The following is a 21,944-nucleotide window of genomic DNA, read 5'->3' on the forward strand; positions in this document are numbered from 1 at the left end:
TTGGCTAAGGGAAAAAAACAAAGGAAGAGCCTTGGATGCCCAACCACACAGCTACGTTTTCTCAGTCTACAGGGATGCCCGCTGTTGTGGTGAGGCACATAAAGTGGACCTTGGATAAAGCTGACCTTTCTGCTGTATAAAGAGGGCCAGATCTTGATTACATGGCACAGTTTCAGGGCCTGTAATGAATCAGTAAGCAGAAAGCGGACTTCAGTTCACCGCAGTTTTGAAATACAATATAAAAAAAAAGAGAACAGAACGACCTGTAAAGGTTTCCTGGATTCAATGTAAAAAGATTGTTTTCAGGCTAGTGTAATACCTTGTTTAGTTGAGCCATCTATATGACCCTTGTGAAATATATTCCTTGAAAATCAGCCTCAAACAAAAGTTAATGACACCGCTCATCCCTTTGCACCTTCACACTGTAGTTGATGGGCAATAAGCCCTCACAGTCTGCGATTCCCAGCTGTCAAACATCCCCTGTGCCTGGAAACCGAGAGTGAGAAATCCAAGTGTAGGTGTAATTTGTGCTGGCGCAGTTTAGTTCAGCAGTGTGAAACAACTCTAAGACAGCAGTGTGATATATGATCCTACCACAGGCATCATTGATCTTAACTTTAACTGCAGTGGCGCGTTGGTACTTGATGGGGTGTTATATTGCAGAGAAAGGGACTGTAGAGGGTATATGCGCTGACCTCGCCATCCATACATATCTAGGTGGTGATTAATAACAGGCGACACACAACAGACATAATTGAGTTTACACCGTATGTTTAGTGTGTCTGATAATTTTATAATATTCTAAAGTTTTATAGGCCATATGTCTCAGAGTCCAACTTTGAATTATTCTCTGACGAATTAATCTGATAAGCCTTACGGTATCTAATTGACATCCTTTGGTTTCTTTGAACACCTGTTTTGCCTCATTGGATTCATTCAAACGAGACAAAACAGCACCCTCTCCTGGTAGAAAATGCTCATGACAGCTTCCTTCTGACATTAGGAGGCTGTCCGGAGACTCAGCACTCCGTGAGTCTAAACTCATTGGCAGCAGACATTTGCAGATAGATAACACCTCTTAGTGCTGAAAGTAGGCGACTGTTGCTTCCAAATCCGCACCCCCTCCCACCTCCCCAACAAAAGTTTTCTAAGTTGATAACGGCCAACTCACTCAACAGTGCTCGAGTTTTTCAGGTCCGCCAACATGTAATTACAGGGGCGCAAACATAAATAATTCATGCCACACTTTAGCACAAAAACATGACAATCAACAGTCGAACGGCACCTTCAGTCATCTTTAATTCAGCATCCGCTGATTGCTTTACAACCACTCTTTCTGCCACTCAGGCTTGATTGCATGATGCTTATTATGCATCTACTAAGAACGTGTCTGACGCTGAACGTTGCGTGTCCACACAATTAATAATTAAATCCTTTCCCCTTATTCTCATAAAGAAGAGGGCAATTTATCTCCGTGGCTCTGAATGGTTGCTAATTTCGATTCAGGCCTTGTTTGCGTTCCAGTGACTATGGCTTGCGGCTTAATGTAAAAACTAATTAGATTTTTTTTCAAGTGACCATTATTTCTGTAATATATTGTCATAGAGCACACTCTTGAAAACATATCCCAAGTGCTCCTAACAAGCACTTAATTTAGGCTCTGAACAAGTACATGCATTCAAGCAGATTTATTTGCATACATTATGTCAGTCTGTTTAGTATGTTAATGCTTAGTAAGTTATGGTTGTAATTGTTCATCAAACGTTCTAATTGGGACTTTGTTAATTGGTTACACTGATGCTTTGACACTTGATTGGCCCTCTGGCAGTTCTCGTCTGATGTTCTCAGAACAAAACTGTGGTTACAGGATTTATGATCGAAGCCAAGCAGAGATGCAGAACTGATTCATTTTTAATAAAATTCACTGTGTATCTTTAGAGCAACAGATTCCTTGCTTTATTTACCTTCACGAAAACAATCACATTTATGTATGAAGACATTATGTGTGCAATTCGACTTGTACAGCAGGACTGTGAAACTGTGGTTCTATCAATGTACCACTAGCTGTCCTGCACAATGTGCTATTTAATACAAGAAAATAACTGTTCATTACCAACACCATCTTAGGAGGTGAGTCAGTGAACACAAGAGTCAACTACATATAAAATCTCAGTGAAACTCTGAGTTGGAAGTTTTAAAGGAAGAACGTAGAGTCATTTTTGAAAACCTAAACAATGAAATACTAACTAAAACGAATAGCTCCACCAGAGTGATGTAGGATTAGGAATATAATAACAATAGAGCAAAATATAAATTCAAGTTCTGAAACATAAGCTCTGTTAAAAACAAGACAAACTCAGCTCTACAGTAAACTTGTAGAATCTAAAGAATTGCCACAAATATCAAAACATGCTTTCACCAACCACGTGGTTCAACTTCGCTTTGGTTCCTTAGCGTATTCACACACAGGAATAAAGATGGCATTGGGTAACCTCATGTCTAGCATCAAATCACTTTTGGCATCATTTGAGCCTTATGATCTTGTGAATCTAATGTTTATTCCACTCCAGCCTGTGAACTCAGCCTCTTCAGGTCCTCTTCGCTTGCTGCATCCACAAACTTTAAGCCGTCTATGACCAAGGTGTCTCCATCCTCCTGTATGTCTGCCTGACCCTCCTGCAGAATGCACCAGAAAAACAACATAGGCACAATAGACCATGTACAGCGGGTATATTATGCCTCAGCAAATAAAATAATGAGGTCATTTCTACAGCCATGATGCTGACCTGCAATGCATCAGCAGTAATCATTTGCATACAGGTCTGTGCAAAGTCAAGTCATTGATAAGTACAGCCATGACCAAAGTTTTGAGAATGACATATTTAGTCTAACAATACATGTTTTTATGTTTCTTTGATTGTCCTGGAATATCAATGCTTTGATCCTGAGTAAAAACAAAACCTCAGAAAGCACAAAGTATTGTTTGTCACCATTTTTGCTGCTGGATTACTAGGAGAAGATAGTCTTTGATTATTTTTGATCCCATTGTTTATAGCTCTGTAGCAGTATTTTTTAGGCAAACTTGTGTGAGATTCAACTCACATAAGTTGTGTGTGGGCTTCATGACTCCTCGTAGCCTTCAACTATTCTTCTTTAGACATTCCTATTCTAGACTGTCCCAGACAGTTTGTAGGAGGCTTCATTAGATTAAATAGCTTCACCCCATGAATCTTCATAGTATTTCAGTCTGTGTCCAATGTTGTTCTTGAAGAGAAAAGTGTTATTGCGCTGCCCTGTCTGACACCAGGCGAGGGTCCAAAACTTTCCACCTCACAGTGTGTGCATGAAGAGTCATTTTAAGCAACGCATTTTGAAGTAATCATTCTGCTCTCCTAATTCATTCACAATAAATGGCCTGCTCCTTGTTAAAAAGGAGCAGGCCGTGGGGCATATTATGTAAAATCAAAATTTTTGCACATTACATTATGTCATTCCTTCATCAAAACACACCTGGAGTGTTGCTTTGAATCTTTCATGCAAGTTTGAGAAATGTTGGAATCTCCTATAGTAGCCATTCAGGGGTGCCTAAACACTTGCTAAGCAATTTTATCCAAATCTCCTCCTTGGAGCTGTAGTCTCCAGCCGAGATTCTGCCATAAAGAAGATCCATCCCCAACACAGCTCCACCAGACTAGCGGCAACAGCATTTAGCAAATGGAAATTACTTTTCAGTGCTGCTGCTCCTCTGAACGTTGTAAACGCCTTAAAGGAGAAATGTTATTGTGATCACTTCCTGAAGGGGGAGTATCAAAAGAAACAGGAGCTTCTTACAGAGACAAATATCCAATATCAAGATGCTAAACTTGAAAGTAAAATTTATTTATTTATTTATTTTATAAATTTTACCTAATTTCTCTTCATTCTATCTCTTTGTATTTGTATAGCAAACTAGAAGTAACATCTGTGAAGGACATAGGGATAACTTAATCTCAGAACTTTGCAATAGTTAACTGCTGGAGCACTAAATACTTGAATCATACTGGAATCAATGATAAAACAGAAATAGCCTTTAATTAACCACTGCACTTAATATTACAGTGCCTATGAAAAGTACTCACAAGAAAGCGCAATGCAATTATATAAGATATATAGATCTGCCTTGGTGAAATAGAAAGTAAAACCAGAAACAAAACTAGATAAAAAAGAAATGAATGGAAACACACAGAAACAATTTCAAGTTTCCTCAAGGCTATGGTAGTAAGATAAAATATCTGATTGAGATTTAATAATTATCTGTATCATAGCTAAGTTATTCAGCGTGGTTTGACCATGTATTTGCATTCCAGCATACCACTTCATGCGATCTGGGTCTGGGCGGGGTGGTTTTTGTAAACCAATCGAGCATCTCCTCTACGTCTTTCAGAAGCGACTCAGCCTCTGACAACACTGCAACGACAATGACTGAAACCTTAAAGTGGTATCTCTACAATTCATCTTCTTCAACAATCCCACTTAAATCTTTCGGCACTTTGAAACGTAATGTGACCACTCAGTAGCAAAGCACACAAGATCACTCAGAAGCTTCCACATTCTTTTAAAGCCGTCAATAACAGCGCAAGGGTTTGGGAGTAAAACACTTCAAACTTTGATGAAATGCCTCTTGTGTTATGTGATTTAATAATAAAAACTTCTAGCACTCTTACACGTTTTAAATAAATGTCTGTAGGTACATATGTATATCAGCATCATTCTTTTCTTAGTACAAAGTACGTTGGGAACTGGCATTTGAAAACAAGTTTGAAAGATCAGAACCGCCTCACAGAGGAGGAATGTCAGTCATGAGGAAATGAGTTGGACACATCTGATATGTGCCAGAGTTCAACTTACATCGCCGTGTCTTTAAGGCGCACATCTCCAGTTCCTCTTCACATATCGTGCCATTGTTCCCTGCAGGTATTTTTAGTGCAAAATATATAATATTATTTATGTTACACCACACATCTCACTGTTATTTTAGCAACATGTCTAATTGCCAGGAAGCTGATGACGGCATGCAGCCGAAACGCGTCCTATTTTTGTCCATCTTAAGACTTTGGGATATTTCAGGAGCGCTGGATATTCCTGCTTTTCATGTGTCAATAACGGTGGACACATACAGATTAATAATAATTTTTCAAAGGCGTAGTACACTAAAGGAAAAAGTTATTTTTAATTATTTTAAAAGAATTTTAATCACTGTATTTTAGTACTTCTAATAGGAATATCAAGGAATAAATCTTTGGGAGAACAAAGTCAAAAGAAGCGAGTGATAGCCAGTTGTAGCATTTGCTTGTTTAATTTGCACTATTGACTTTCTTTTTTGCAAAAACTTCTATGCATCCATTTATTATCTTCCGCTTATCTGAGTTGGACAACCGGTCCAGCAGGAAATAAAAATGAGTGTTCAATAAAATCTGTGAAGTATTTGTGATCATTTTATATTGCTTTATATTTTTGTATTTACTGTTAAAATGTTCATTAACAAAAAGGTAACATTTAAATTGCGATTTCTGCAGCACAGCAATAATTTCGTGCAGCTTTAATGCTTGGAAATGGAATTTGTTTAAAAATTGCAAATATTTAGTTGGTCAATAATTTGCCTGAAATCTTTGTCCTGTATCTTATAATAATCATAATGTCGATCAGGCTGGGCTTGGCAAAACCACAAAATCATTCAACCATATATAAATTTCTATTTAAAGAGTATTGGTTATCGGTACCAATATTGGCAATACAGTATTTGTTAGGTATTGGATTTGGTATTGATACCAAAATTTGATATGACACCTACCACTAAGATATGCAGCAGCACATCAGGAATTTATTTCCTTGCCTTTACCTCATGAAAGTAAAAAGAGGTGGAGCTAACACACCTTGGTCTGCAATTTGGTAAAGGTACAGAATAAACATCTTTTGAAAAATTCCCAGTTCACATTATTTCATGATGTGCTGCATCATAAAAATATGAAATATCTAAATAAATATTGAAATAGTTGTATACTATTTTACCACAAAATATAATTTAATTTTTATGTCTCCCTTTAATTATCAGTGTATAGAATGAACCGTAACATATTTAACTAATTGTGCTTTTTTTTACAATTTCATTTAGACTAACTGAAATTTATTAAATACATGTATTTGGTGGATTGTGCTGGCCCTCCATACCATTACTGATAGTGAAGGAACCACATACAAAATGTGGTTTTTATTAGGTCATTTTTTTTCAAATGCTAAAACATTGCCATTTCTGAAGAATAAACAACTCAGTTTAGAAATGTATGCCAGCAGAACTTCTCGACAATGCTGTACTTTTTGCGTTCATGGGTAACGCTAGCAGCTAGCTGCTTTATTAATACGCCTTCATGCTGTTTTGAAACCTGAAACATGTCGTTAAAATTTTACTTTTGCGTATATGTGTGTGTTAATTTAGACTAAACTTACCCTCAATCATACTAAACTACTGACAACAGACGTTAACCTCAACGTGGAAGTTGTTGCCAAAAACGTGTGGTCTCGGACGCCTAAATAAAAATTACGCTTTTATTTTGAAAGAACCTGATCAGTCAAGTGACTCCCGGAAGTTTTTGTTTCCTCACCTGTCAGTTCGTAGCAGCGACTTGCGAATGTCGAGCCAGCCTCGTCTCTTTGTGTTTTTTCCCCTCTCATATAGGGTCTCTCTTTTTTAGCATAAATGGTAGCTCTATGTGGCCAGCTGATATCTAATTGAGGACAGCTTCTAACACGGTTAGTACGAATCGAGAGTGTACAAATAATGGGCTCATTTTTCATTCACCTAGCCAAAAGACTTTAGCAGAGCTTAGCTAGCTGTTATCATCACAACAGATCGTTCGGGTTTATTTGTGAAAAATGTAACATTGAGACTCATCATCCCGTGATTGCGTTGTATTCTTCCGCATCATGTAATGAAGCTGTCTGTATTGTTACATGCTGCTTTTTTTTTATTTTGAGATGATTGTTGAACCAAAGCTAACATTATAACGTTAGCAACAACCTTTGTAAACGAGTTTCACTGATTGTTTACATCAAGATTGAGGCTGCTGCTTGTCCCCATTGTTATAAAGATGTCTTTATTTTTTTTAATGGATAAAATGTTGTCCGTTAGCTTTTCTATTTCATTAAAGGAAGTTTGATCAAAATGACGCCTCATTTCTCGTCATGGATCACTCACGTTTACTTTCGTTTTCTCTGCTTGTCGGGTTAGCGTTCTCTTTATAACCTCGGAGTCGGATACTGAAAGTAAGCGGCTCTGCTTTAGAGGTTGCTTTCGACTTTTTAGCTGCAATATCCTGCGCATTTCTGTGAAAACAGTTGTCTTTTTATTTGATCAAACTTGGACGATTTGTGTTTGCTGCATCATTGCATGGTGACATCATCAACTAACATTAGCTGCAGTCTGTCTGGTGCTGGCCCATCTGTGGACGATAACCGCTTTCGACTGCTATAGTTCTTGTTCTGCTCCTTTTTGAGAAATTCAGACGTTTAAGCTTAGGTAGATATTTTTTTGGTGGGATGTTTGGCTTTTTTATTATGAAGAAAATCCACACAATAATAACAGTTTCTGTGTCAAGACAGTAATTACTAAGTTTTCTATTTTCCAGACAAGAAGAGAGCATACTAGAGATGCTTCGGTCATAGACCAGAATTGGGCATGTCTAGTTTTTCAGGTCAAATACTAAAGAATTTGAATTTCCACCTTGTTCGGTGTATAAGCACATCTACCTACAGCACAGGTGTCAAACTCCAGTCCTGGAGGGCCACTGCCCTGCAACTTTTAGATGTGCCTCTGCTGCACCACACCTGAATAGAATAATTAGGTCATTAGCAAGGCTCTGGAGAACATATCTACACAAGGAGGAGGTAATTAAGCCATTTTATTCCAGTGTTTTGTAGCTGTGGCACATCTAAAAACTGCAGGGCAGCGGCCCTTGAGGACTGGAGTTTGACACCCCTGACCTACAGCATTTAGTTGCCATTTTAAAATTTTGAATCACATGAGAATAATTCAAACATGAGTTCATTAGATATGATCTGATTCATATAATCACTTGGTTCTGGATTAATCCCACTGTATAGTTTAAGAATATAGAAAATTCCTTTAAATTGAGGTTTATTAAAAAAAAGTTATGAAACTGACTGCACCATTTCATGCCTGAAAAGATCAGGTACAAATCAACCAATACTTTAAAACTGTAAAATAGTGACCATAATCCTAATATTCATGTGCATATTTTTTTTCTGTTGGATTTAAAACTACTACTTCAATCAAAGAACCTTCTATACATTTTTTTCTTTATCGATTTTAGTTCTTGGAAGGGGAAAAAAAAAAACAAAATCAACAGAGATGAACTCCTTATTGGTCAGGGAAAACCCGTCTGGTGTTGTATCTGTAAATTTTTCACAATAAAAGTGAACTAAAACTGTGCCTGCCATCTTTCTCAGGTCTTCCCGTCTAAGGACTAGGCCTCTGTCAAGACATGGAGCCCTTGGCAGTAGACGATGACATTTGCATCCTTAAGCACGAGACGGCCTACACGCCCGCCGGAGAGAGCCCGCTGTCTGTGTGTGCCGGCGATGAGTCCGTTGCCTCTCACTTCGCCTTGGTCACTGCCTACGAGGACATAAAGAAGAGGCTCAGAGACACGGAGCGGGAGAACACTTTGCTGAAGAAGAGGGTGAAGCAGTTAGAGGAAAAGGTAGGGATGGAAAGAGGAAGGATCCGGATGGTGGGAGACAATCTTGAAAATATGGTTCAAGATGACATTTAAAAATAACTAAAACTACACTATTATTATGTGCTGCCTGAAAAGTGTCTTTTTGAAGTGTCAAGTTATGCAAGAGATACAACCTCATAGCATGATGCTAGCCATGATACTGTTTCACCACAGTGATGGGGGTTTTCATGGTGAGGTTAGGTGGGAGTGCTTTTCATATCAGGCAGCAGATTCAGTTTTGGCCTCAGCTGAGAAGAGCACCTTCCTCCATGTTTGCTGTTCCCCCTACATGGCTTGCAGAAAAGTCTTTATAAATCTGGCCGCAAGTAAGAAGAAAGTTATGACCTCAGCACGCCGGCCGACCGGCTCTGCAAATCTCTGCATCTCCACCAGAGTGACCACAGGACGCTTACCTGCTTCTGTGAATAATAATAATAATAATAATAATAATAACAATACACTTTATTTATAAAGCACTTTATATTTGACAGGCTAATCTCAAAATGCTGCTAAGAGAAACACTTAAAATAATAAAAAACAATTTAGAAACACACTTTAAAAGCACAATAAAAGTCCAAGCATGTAGAAACAATTGAAAAACTTTAAGTTTTAAAAAAAGTCTTAAAAAGTGTAGTGCTCCACAGAGCAATGCCACACTCTTTCTATTCTTAAGCAGCTCCTTACGGACTTTCAACCCTTGGAATGTTTTGTAACATAACTATGCCTTAATCTTCTCCTCAATGTTACCCCTGACATGTCGGTTGAGTTCGTCGGATTTCACAAAACCACTGATCAGAACGTCACACGTAGCAGCGATTACTCCTAGTGTGAAAAGTATGCAGAGTGAATAATGCTCGCTGTTATGCTGGTGCATTCTTCAGGTATGTTATACCGGTTCAGTCCTTCGGCGGCGTTTTATGCTTCAGGCTTGCAAGTCACAGACCAGTAGAAGTCGTAAAGTGCAGTTGAGAAAATCTAGGCGTGTGAAAAGAAGCTAACATTTTAGAGGGGTTTGCTTAGCGTTAGCATATTCTGTTTGGAAAAGGCGAAAGAAATGGAAGCTTGAGTTTTACTGCTGCGCCCGGTATCGGCATCAAAGTAAAAGAAAAATATCTCAAAGTCCTGTCACAGACGTTTCATTAAAACCCTAAGAATGTCTATCAGCTTGGAAAATAAAGGCTGCTGTGTTTCTCTTCTTCAATATTGCATATTATTTTTCTTCACTGTAGCTCTTCAGACCGGAGGCTCCTCCATCAGAGGGTCCTCATTATGTGAACAAGGCCTTCAGCGCTTACAGAGGAATCTACATCGAGAAGGAGGACCTGCAGATGGAGCTTAATAAACTGGTCTGTTTTTTCATTTAAAACCCTCATAAGCTAACTTTCTATTTTCCTTTTGTTTACATAAAGAAAGTGAACAAACCCTGTGTACTACTACGTTTACATTGATTAAAATGTATTTTTTTTCTTGTGTCAGAACAGTGAGAGCAGAGAGCCCCTCTATATACTAGACAATGTTGGACTGAGAAAGAGAATTTGGTGCATTGGTATTGATGCTGACTCGTCACCTCACTGCCTTTTTCTTTCGTTCTGCGTCAGAAAAAGGAGAAGAGCGAGAGTGAGAAGTTGCTGAATGAGCAACTCCAAGCCAAAGAGTTAGAGCTACTTCAGCTGAGGACCGAGATGGAGACCACCCAAGGTACAGGTAGAGCACACAGGCCCGCTCTCTCCTCCACACACACAACCAAAGCAAAAACCGGATCAGAAATGCTACGCGTTTGACGCAGAGAAAAGTAATGATGTGCACCGTTTATGCCTCTGTTTGCCTTTAAAAATGAGCTCGTATGAGGCACGCAAAGGTAAACAAAGTAATCTGTCATGAGATGCTATAATATGTGATATCTGATTTTGGTTGGTTGTTGAGGGCCCAGTTTATTCCAAAGGTCATGTCACAGTGATAACCGTCACAACCACATTCTTTGCTATTCTTGTTTTGGCACACTTGGATATTGTTTGGTTTTTCTATATGTGTTTATGTGATTTAAATTTGAAATGTATTTTTAATATTTTAAAATGATTTATTTTCTGATTTAAAACGGCCTTTAAAGCTAAACATTTGATTAAAGTGTTATTAAAATAAATTTTTGTAGTCATTTTCTTAAGTTGTCAAGTTTTATTAATTGAAACAATGCTAGTTTTCTTTTTACATGTAAGATAATACTTTAAGCTATTCGTGTTGTCTTTTTTAGCAATAGAAATAAAATGTATAAATGTGCCAAATGTTTTACTTAATTAAAAATAATCTGAAAATGTTTTTGTATTTAGTTAAATCTTGTTTTTTGTTGGACTTATTTCTAGTGATGAAGAGCCTAAACAACCCTCAGGACTGCTGGCAGATGGAGAGAGTCGACACGGAGCTGCAGATCCGCAAACTGCAGGAAGACCTCGACAGGGTTATGCTGGAGAACAGCCGGCTGCTGGAGAGAAGCACGGTGAGTGAGGATAGGGGCAGACGGTAGTGGACAGGAGAGGATGCTGAAGTAACACAAAGAAAGTAAGTAAAGTAGAAAAAAGCACCTCTGAAGAGCGGGTTACACAAAACTGTGTAGGTGTTTCAGTACAGAGAGAGTGGATGTGATACAAAAGTTCACTGCTGATAGAAGGACAGAAGGGATAGAAGATCTAGACTGACACATGGGGAGAAATAGAAATACATTTAAATATCATATTTTACCCAGAAGCGGGTAAGAGAAGGCAAGGACACAGTGAAGGATGTTTCTACGTCCTCAGTACAGAAAACAAATGAGCTCAACAGTTTATTTCCGCTGTGTTGCCTTCTATCAGTGCATAGACTGTATAAAACATGTTATTATATATATATATATATATATATATATATATATATATATATATATATATATATATATATATATATATATATATATATATATATATATATATATATATATATATATATATATATATATATATATATATATATATATATATATATATATATATATATATATATATAAGCCAGTTGTGTTTGATCCTATAAAGTTTTCTTATCTTTAACTAACTTCTGTTTCAGGAGGAATCACAAGGCCTTAATGGACCAGACTTGAACCAGACATGTGATGGAAAGCATAGTTCAAGGTAGTGTGTTAAGTTTTGATATTATTATCCAGTCTTAGACATTTTTTATGCAATTACAAACTATAAATGTAACTTTTGCCAAAAAAAAAAAAAACAAAATAAACATAACACCCTTAATACGTATATTTTGATGTTTATGTGATAAACCAACACAAAATGAATTACGGTTTTCAAATGAGGTCTGAAGTTTGACCTAACATTTTATTGATGCTGGTACCATGATCAGGGAGGAGTTTTGTTTGTTTGATTGGGTTTTTTTAAACCACACCAAGTGTTTGAATCATGTAAGCCCAGTGATTCATTAACGTTTCTCCGGCATCACACTAATGTGCTATTTTGTGTTGGTTGTAAAAAAGAAAAAAAAAGAAAAAAAGAAAGAAAAACTAGTGAAATTCACTGAACTGTGGCTGTAACATTACAAAATCTGATGAAGTCCAAGGGGTATGAAGACTTTTGCGTAATTTAAGTTAAATATTAACATCCATTTTTCCGACATGTAATTATATCAGCAGTAAAATAAGTTACCCTGTTGGAGTTTCAGCTTTTTTAAATTTTCCATCACAAACTGTTTGTGTAAGCTGCAGCTGGATTCGGTGTTGTACATTCTATTAATCTTTTTTTTCAGATGAGATTGTTAGATAAGCTTGTCATGCAAACTAAGGAGACTATGATACCCACATATTTTCAGGAAAATTCAGGAATAAATCTTAATTTCTTAACTTTTTTTTATATAAGTTAAGAAACCTAGTTTATATAAGCAAATATAGTTAACTGAATGATTGTTGGACCCATAAACTCCCACCTGCTTATATTTTAGATGCAATGCACACTTTGCACGTTGTCGCTTCAGTGTGAAATATTTTAAATGACATAATTGCTGTTACTGTGTAGCATATGTTTAACTCATTCATTCACTGCTTTTAGCTAAAACCCTAGACATATCCTTTAAAATAAATTTAAAGAAAGCAATTATAATTATTACTGTATTCTGTGTAAACTATCTCTTGCTGTGCTCTCACAGTTGAGTGTACTTGTCCTGTTTGGCCACCAGAGGAGGGTGCCGAGTAAGACACATCACATTCTGCAAGGCAGTCTGTTCAGCTCTGAAGCTCCTCAGCATTTAGTTAGATCATAATGAGCATCTTATCAAATTTTAAGCTTTGGTTTTAACAATGTCTTTCTGAAATTTCAAAATCAATTAATTTCTCTTCACATACGTGGTTCCCTGTAGGTTTTTTTTTCTTTTTTCACACAATGAATGTAAAAAAAAAACAAATTTTTCTTGTGCATTAATGACATGGAAACTTGGATTCCAGAGTAAACTTCTACTACTAAGAGTCTTTAAATCTTTGAAAAGCCTGGATGGTTTTATGTTAAAGCACTTAAATAACACAGGAACAAATCCAAATTAAAGAAATTTTGTGTTTTTTTTTTTCTCTCTTTCAGATTTTATATCAAAGCATTAAAATATCATAGTGTGACTGTCTGTCGATGACTAATTGGAGGTTATCTAAATTTGTTGATGTATGTTCCCGAAAGCTTGCCATAATTGAGCATATTTTCAGTTATTTTAAATTACCTTTCAAGTTTGCTTAGGATATGTATTCATGCTTTGTGATTTTATTTTGAAAAAAAAAAAAAAGTCAAATATAATTGGAATATAATTTGGCTTATGCATAGAAAAATATAAAGCCATCAGACTGTTCCTCTTTGCTGGTGACAAACTATTTCACTTTAATGTACTTTTTATGTATGTTTGCCATTTTAATTGTTTTTGATCTGTCAAAGATCAGGAAAAAAAAAAAACATGTTCTTTATTTGCACTTATGGAGGTTTTTATGCGTAAGGTTGTAACTTTTGTAAGCTGAGGTGATCAGATGCTGATACCAAAAGTGAAGAGACCAAGTAGAAAGTTCATTCCGGGCCTGCAGCAAAGATGGGGCTTCCTCCTAAGAAGATTGCAAATGCAAATGTCAGGCTATTTCTGGTAAAACCTAATAGTGAAGGAAAACAACTTTGCCTTTCATTGTTTTTGAAGCTGTTTCATCTTGTTTTTTGTTTCAGTTTCTGTGTTTCCTTTTGACTCACAGGTGGTTGGCGGCTCATAAGTTGTCATCAGAATAATTATACTCAGAATTAGGCTCACATTTCTCTGACCTGCCCGTGTATGCGTAGGATGTTTCAGTTGTTCTTCATAAATTGTTTGCCTGTTTAACAAACAAGTGATATGATTTGGTCTCATGTTCCCAACCCTTACAACCTGTGGTCAGTTAAAGCATTTTGATTAGTGTAGATGGCTTATATCAATCCACTCTTAAATTATTTTTACATTTACAGTTTAAACTAAGGGTAGGACTGGTTGTTTTTTTTTCAATTATTTATATTTTTGCATATTTTCACAAACATGAAAAATAGTCAAATGTAAAAGAAAAACCTTTGCTTTGTTTTGTGCATTTACTATTTACAAATTTGATATATTATTTATGTCATTCGATCCCTAAAATAATGTGTCACTTTTCTTCATATATTGAAGGAAGCATATTATAGTGCAATGGAATTATGATAAGAGTGGAAAAAATAAAAGGCAGGCTCCTTAAAGAAAAATTTAACAAAGTCTGGAATTGTTATAATCTTACTGACAACTGAAATTAATGAAGAACATACTTTTTTAAAATACCTTTTTACCACATTTAAATTCCACCACCCAGTGGGTTAAAACCACTCAAAATTGTTTGTTTGAAAATTCAAACATGCATTTATAAATGTCCAGCATTCCTAACGTTTTAAAAATGAAAAATGTTGAATTAATTTCTTTTGTTAAATAGTCATGAGTGAAAATACTTGTGTGACTTTATTAAGTGTGCTTTTGTGAAGTTGTACTGCTGATTTGTTTTGTTTTGATACTTTAAGGGCACAATAATGTATGAGTTATTTTATGTTTTGTTTTTTTTTGTTTGTTTTTTTTTACTATTCTTGTCGTGTTGTTGAATAAACAACACAACATGACACCCACAACTCCTCACTGTTGTAGGTGAGGAGTTTTATCTCAGAATCTCTGAGCTGCTACAAAAATGTTTCTGATTCTGATTAACGTGAACTTCTGCTGCGAGTCTATTATCCTCAGTGCAAGCACAGTCGCTGATGGTGTTAAATGTGTCAGCGAAGAGACAAGTCATTCAGCAGAGACGCAGTTATCACAAAGAAAGGCACTCCAGCAGCAGGCCATCACATGAATAATTTAATTAAGCTTCTTTTATGTTTTTTTTTTCCTAACCGTATTCCTCCTTTAGGAAGCTGTTTAAATGGTGAAAAAGCATTTTTACCCCCCACCCCTAATCTTAAAGATGAAAGGTTTTCCTCATTTTATCGCTAGTCCACAAGATGCTTCCTGTCATGACGTTTCTAACTCCACCGTGTGGTTTAAACTCAACGTCCCATCCGATCCGCAGGGAGAAGAATGTCCAGCAAACGTACGCAGCTTTGTGCTGCGAAGTCACCCGTCTCCAATCAGAGATGAGGCTCCAGACGAGCCTGGTTAGGAAGCTCCGGCCACTGATCGGCGAGACGAGACAAGGTGAGCAACACGCACACACACACACACACACACACACACACAGAGGAAGAAGGCGTATTTTATCCACACCATTCCATGTTTGAGTTTCTGTGCATCGTATGTGATATCCTACATCTCCGCTCCCGTCACTCATCTTCACACCACCCTCAGTGTTGCAAGAGAGGATAAGCTCAGCTTTCACACTGTTGACAAGATAATTATACTTTTAATGCCTGTGGCAGGAGAGATTTTTTATTTTTTTTGGACACATGTCCAATTTAGGGGGAAAAATTATGCGCAATACAAGTCAATTTTGCCGTTTAGGGGGTGCTGTTTGGCGCACGGGCAAAGCGCTACCCATGTATTGAGGCCTTAGTCCTCATGCCGGTGGTTGCGGGTTCAATTCCCGGCCTGGTGACATTTGCCGCATGTCTTCCCCCTCTCTCGTAACCCTCTTTCCTGTCAAACTACTTTCAAATAAAGGCCACCAGAGCCAACAAAAACCTTTAAAAAAAAAAAAATAACATTTTGCCGTTCAGAATTTATCAATTAAACAAGTATCAGAACATTAGAAGATCTGACATTTTTAAAGTGAATTTATGTTGTTTGTCCAGATGTCTTTTTGTATTTAAGCACTCACATTTTAAACTTCTCGAAACAGAAACTAAAACAAAAAATAAATAAATAAATAAATCAAAAGAAGCGGATCATTGCTGCGTCTGTCTGATTTTCCAAATATAAATTCTGCTCGCTAAAAAGCAGGCCGCGTCTTTTTTCGGTTTCTGCTGAGGTGTCATGAGACACGAGGTACCACTCAAACTTAACTGAAACGCTTTAATAAAAGACATTATGAAATGGTTTGCTCCCCTTCTTCCACCCGGCCGCCAGCTGTCATTACCTCTGTTGTCGAGTGACGGGAGAGGAGGAGGCCAGGAGGTGGAAAATTAGAACCAAATACAGCAGGAAAATAAACCTTGCTGCATTTACCCCACCGGATAACAGAGAGGTCTTGTGGCTCGGACGAGGCAGATGGAGTGAAAGAAGCGAAAAAAGACAGAAAGGGGGAGGAGAGTGTGCTGTGTTATTTATTCACTCATTCTGTGCATCTGTATTCTTCTAATGTTCCTCCTTTGGAATCACTTTTATTCAAATCCTAGACTCAGGAGACCATCTCATGGAAGCATAGCAGGGCAGAGATGGATGGATATATGATGTGTGGATGAAGAGAGGTATGGTAAAATTAATAACAAAGGAAAACAGTTGCACAGTGAGTCTCATTTAAACTTCAATATTTGCCCAAGGTGGTGATTCGAAATCAAAGCCGTGGTGTGTGTTTCCGATTACAATCTGATTTGTATATGGAGACGCTGTCCATATAGAGACAGGTGGCTTTGTCTATGCAGGCAGGTTGGTTTACTGATGCTTTTTGTAAAAAAAGAAAAAAAACGAAAGAAAGAAGCTGAAATATTTATTTTAATATTTTATAATGTATGCAGATATTTCATAGTAGCAGTGCTTAAAGTAATATGAACAACATAATTTGTGTCTGAGTGTTATATTAAAATGTCTTCCAGCATTAAAATGTTTGCATTCACTCATTATTGCCATGAATTTCTTTTGTTATTTTCTAATCCAGAATAATCACACAGCAAGCAACTTAAGTGGCGTTTAACAGCAAGAGTTGGGTGAAAATATTTGAGTTTATTATGGATTTTTTTACATCTACTCAGGCTTGTATGCATACGGACTCCAGTATAGTCACACACCCACATTTACATTTCATTTAGCAAGATCCAGAGAAACTACATAGTTGCGTCGATAATACATTTCGGATGGTTGTTTGACCGCTCTTCCTATTCAAGAGGGTAGAAGTCATCTAAATGTGTGGGTTCGCTGATGTAGACCCTGCGGTTTCCCAAATTTTCACTAAATGGATTGGTAGTCAACTTTTGGCTAAGTGCATGGCCAAGGGGCACATCGACATCTGGGAGGAAAGAAAATCTGCAATAAATTCAAAATGTTTACCCAGTTCTTGTTTTTAAAGATTCTTATTGCTGTACATTGTGCAATCATCCTGCCATTCCAAAAAAAGACAGGCCAAAAACATCAGTAAGGCCTCAAATTAATATGAATAGCCATAATGTGTGTATGCAAACTCCTAACAGAGACTATGCAAAGTGTAAAACTACAGGTCTTGGTATAATACACCAAAACAATCTCAAAACATTCAAATATTTCTGAGCTAAATCTTCTACTTAAATATCCTAAACATTTTACTGAATAAAGAGGAAAGCTAATGTAAAACACAGCAACAGATTTATCGGTTTCCATTACTGACATTGCCACTGTCACAGTGTTCCATATGTTTTTATAAGTGCTCAAATGATAGTTTAAAAAATAAAAATAAAATTTTTTCATCCCTCAGCTCTTTTTCTCTCTCTCACTGTTATCTCTCCAAATCTTTTTCCCTCCAGCTGCTTCTACCGTTCCTGTCCAGTGTCTGGACGACGTGGAAAAGAATAACAATAACCTCCCAGTCATTCGGGCCCCAGGGCCCCGCCCCCCTAGTGCCCCGCCGGTCCCCTCGTGCTCCGGCCGTCCTTGTCCCGCTGTCGGCGGCCCGCCCGCCGGCCCCCCTCTGCCAGACAGCCTGAGGGAGGACTGCTGGTACAACGGGCCCTGGCCCTCCCAGAGCTGTCTGGTGGAGGCGCTGGTCGGCAGCGAGGCCTGCGCCGTGGTGCTGCCGCCGCCTCCCCTGAATCAGGCCTCCCTGGATGACAGCTCGCGCTCCTTCCCCAGCCCCCCCAAACCCACCGACGCCATGTTCTGGGAGGGACACTCCAACGGATCCAATTCGTCGTCGTCACTGGGAAACTTCACTCCAATGAGCCCCCCCAGTGCTGAGTGGGCCAAGCCGTATTGATTAGACCTACGAGTAACAACACGGCGGAAACAACGAAGGGACCGACGAAGTCTCCAGCTCGGCCACACAGATACCACCTAACCTGCCTTAAGCTAATTTAGCCACTCGGTGTTGGTGAACTGGTTTGGACCTGCTTCTTGTGGGAACCGAATAAGGCCAGAGGAGGTCCTCTTTGAGGTAAAAACTGTCGTCTCCGCACGCCGCATCGGTGAACATATCCGACTTTACAGAGAATCATCCGACCCTTGAGAGAATCCAGCTCATATCTCCATTTGTATGTGTCCTTGTGCGCACATGCATTAGTGTGTGCAAGCATGCATACAGGCAGTTTAATTTGAGTGTTTGTGGGTGTAAATGCACATAAAACAGCGTGCCTGTGAATGCAGAAACGGTGTGTGTGTGTGTGTGTGTGTGCGTGTGTGTGTGTGGGCCTCTTCCGCCTGCCTTTTACATGGTAATAAACCTAATAGGGCTCAGATGGGCCTCCTTTCTCCACACACCATGGCCCCAGATCACTAGAGCCACAACACTGTAGTAGAGTTTGTATAATTGTACCTTCGCAATGCAATTTCTTTTCTTTTTTTTTCTTTTCTTTTTTTTATACATTGGATCAATGTAAATTGTACAAGGTATGTAGCCCCTGTTCGTCTCATCGTGTTATGGAGATGTGTAGGAATGAAGGCTTTTGTACAGTGATGGAAGACGGACATATAGGAGCAAATGTAGATTTTTTTTTTTTTTTGTTCCAAATTTCAGCAGCTACCAAATTAAAACTGACCTATTTGCATCCAAAAATTACTTTTCGTTTAAGGCCTTAACGTTGTATTTCGAAGTTCTGCTTGTGCGCACTGCATCTCTCTGGAGATTTTACGTATCAAGAGAAATTAAGTATCATGTTTCACCAACCTGCCTCCTTAAATTCTTTATTTTATTGAAAGAGAACTTGATGAGGTGGAGTTCTCAGTTGTACCTCAAATGTGCATCGCTGTTTGGTTGGCCGCTTAAGACCCATACACTCCTCTTCAATCTTAAAGGGCAAATATCACTTTTACAACTTTTCCATTGTGTTCAAGTTTGTAGATCACAATACGAACAGTAGTGCTAAGCTCAAGGCATCCAAGAAGGGGACCAAAAGTTGCCAGAGAGTGAACACTGTACATTTAATTTCAATGCAAAAGTAGTTATAGTGAAGGCTGCAGCTTGGTTTTAAGTTCATGAAGTGATTCGTGTGTTTATCTACTCCAGTGAGTGAGGAGGAAGTCAGGAGACCTATCAAACCGGCATCCTACCCTGGAATTTAAAAACATTGCATTCTTGATCCAGGTGGAAAGTAGTGGAGTACATTTATTTGAGTACTGTACTTAAGTACATTTTTGTCCACCTTTGCTTGTAATCCACCACAGTGGCAGATGACCTCTGATTAAACTGTAACTTGAAACACTAAAATTGTGCCAGCATTAAGATTAATTTGATGACTAGTTGTGAGATAATTGCTCTGGTTTCCATCAACCTTGTAAATCTTGTTTTGCAAAGGAAGCGTCATTATGCCACAATAGCCTGCTTTATTGTAGCGAGGTCTGTAAATGCAGGTCTCATTTTTCTCCACATAATCAGTCAGCTTCACTGTTGAGAGTTTTAGCTCACTACATGTATGAGCCAACTGTGTGAGGACATAGTTTGCAGCTAAGGCTAATTATCATAAACATGCTAGGGGATATCTCTGGACAAAATGGTTATTGATTTCAAACAATTTGCCAACATTAACAGACATGTTGTACTGACAGAGAGCACATAACGTAAGATTTTCAATTCAGGAAAGCATTTCCCAAGTCCAGCAAACTTTGTGCTCACAAATAACAGCCGTGGTCACTGTGGTGGTTTGTCTGCTTACTCTCTTCTGTCAGGTTTGTTTTTTTTGTTCCTTGCTCTCTTTCCAATACGCCAATATTTTCCAAATCCTGAGTCAACAGAAAGACTTCTTGATGTTTACTTCCGCTTAGCTCACTCATCGATGCACAGATGATCTTTGTAGAGTGCTCTCTCCATTTTCTTTTTCTGTGTTGCCAATAAGTGGTCGCTTATCTATTCCACACATTTCTTCTTGAAAGGTATTTTTGTATCAAGAATTCACTCTAGTTTTCTTTACCCAACAGCAACCCTTCATACATCATCATCCGCGTGCGTCTCTCAATTCCTGCTTAAAAGAAAGGCGAGACGGCAAAGTTTTTTTTTACTTTCAGTTTTTAATTTTATGACTCTTGAATATGATATTTGCCCTTTAACATCTGAGACTAGCTTTGTGAATATTATGAAAGTGTATCTAATCTTTGCACTGTGCTCTTGTTAATGTTGCTGTTAAATTAAGAGAAGTGTGGAGGCGATTTCTATGAGGCAAGTCTAAAACTGGTGTACAAATGCAGACGTGGGGGAGCATAAGAAACAGAATGTGCATATCTGTATAAATGTAAATGGTGGGCTTCAGTACTTTGCCAAATGTGATTCTGCACTTCATACTTTTTGTATCGTTTTTTTTCTCCCAGGACACCAAGACCTCTGATTTGATTGAGAGCCATCTGTGATGGTAGAAAGACAATAACTTGATAACCTTAAGAAATGTGATCTAGGACTTGGAAAGTAGGGTGCACAAAACCCCATGGTTGTTATCATTTTTTGTTTTTGGTTTGTTTTTGTTTTTTGCAATTTTCTTCAATCAATTTCAAAACTTTGTTGTTTTTTTTCCTTAAATTTTTATTGAAATGTTATTTTACAGCTGGACTTTCATACTTCTCGAAACAATTTGCAAACCAAAATGCAATGTATAGTAGATATGGATTATATTTTAGACTTACCACACTTCAGACTGTTTGTAAATATGATTACATAAATAAATGAATGAAAGCTACCCACTGTGTGCTGCTCTCTGTTCCCATCTGCAGGCTTTAGTGAGTTAAGATACTACAGTGCTAAAATCGTAAAGGCTTTGCTGCTCTATAAACATTGAAGAAACTCTAAGCAAATCCTTGCATTTCTAAAATATGACTGTAAGAAACGGAAAATTGCACACATGACGTGTTTATTTATTTTTTTTTGTGTTGCGTCCAATTTTCAAAATTCATATGTAGCCACTTGCCGTTTTCTTGCCGGAAACATGAGGTATTTCGACACGCCACTTTTGAAGATGTGCTAACATGGACACGTAGCACCTATAACGCATCAAAGACATGTTCAGTGTTTTAGAAAAGCATTAATACCCAGAAAGACACACATGTTGCAACCACAAACTTCAGTGAACTGGAATTTTCATGCATTTGTACTGAACCCTTCCCCCCGTTGCTATTACCAAGGTTTCTAGGCTATATCTCTACTTGCTTTACAAAGAGAGTGAAAGTTTGCTCATTCATCTTTGCAAAACCGCTCATCCTCAGTCAGCGTGTTGGTAAATAGCAATGTTTAACGCTTAACTCTTAATTGAATTTAGCTCTTGGCTTCTACCGCATGCACAGGCTTTGATCTAAAGTCAACCACTCTGTGGTAATTCC

General features: G+C 37.9%; 1 protein-coding gene across 2 annotated transcripts; it reads left to right on the forward strand.

The window, feature by feature from the left end:
* Positions 1-6,624: 6,624 nt before the first annotated feature.
* azi2 (5-azacytidine induced 2) lies at positions 6,625-21,307 on the forward strand. 2 transcript variants are annotated; one of them, XM_008432129.2, is made up of 8 exons: positions 6,625-6,786; positions 8,503-8,756; positions 10,004-10,120; positions 10,373-10,478; positions 11,132-11,265; positions 11,865-11,929; positions 15,379-15,503; positions 17,957-21,307. In XM_008432129.2, the coding sequence occupies exons 2-8, from the start codon at positions 8,538-8,540 to the stop codon at positions 18,403-18,405; spliced, it is 1,215 nt and encodes a 404-aa protein (XP_008430351.1). In that variant the 5' UTR covers positions 6,625-6,786; positions 8,503-8,537; the 3' UTR covers positions 18,406-21,307. The 2 variants fall into 2 exon arrangements, with proteins under 2 accessions (XP_008430351.1, XP_008430352.1); XM_008432130.2 differs by having other exon boundaries at positions 10,373-10,472.
* Positions 21,308-21,944: the final 637 nt, after the last annotated feature.

The sequence above is a fragment of the Poecilia reticulata genome, linkage group LG16 (genome assembly GCF_000633615.1).
Source record: "Poecilia reticulata strain Guanapo linkage group LG16, Guppy_female_1.0+MT, whole genome shotgun sequence".
NCBI lineage: Eukaryota > Metazoa > Chordata > Actinopteri > Cyprinodontiformes > Poeciliidae > Poecilia > Poecilia reticulata.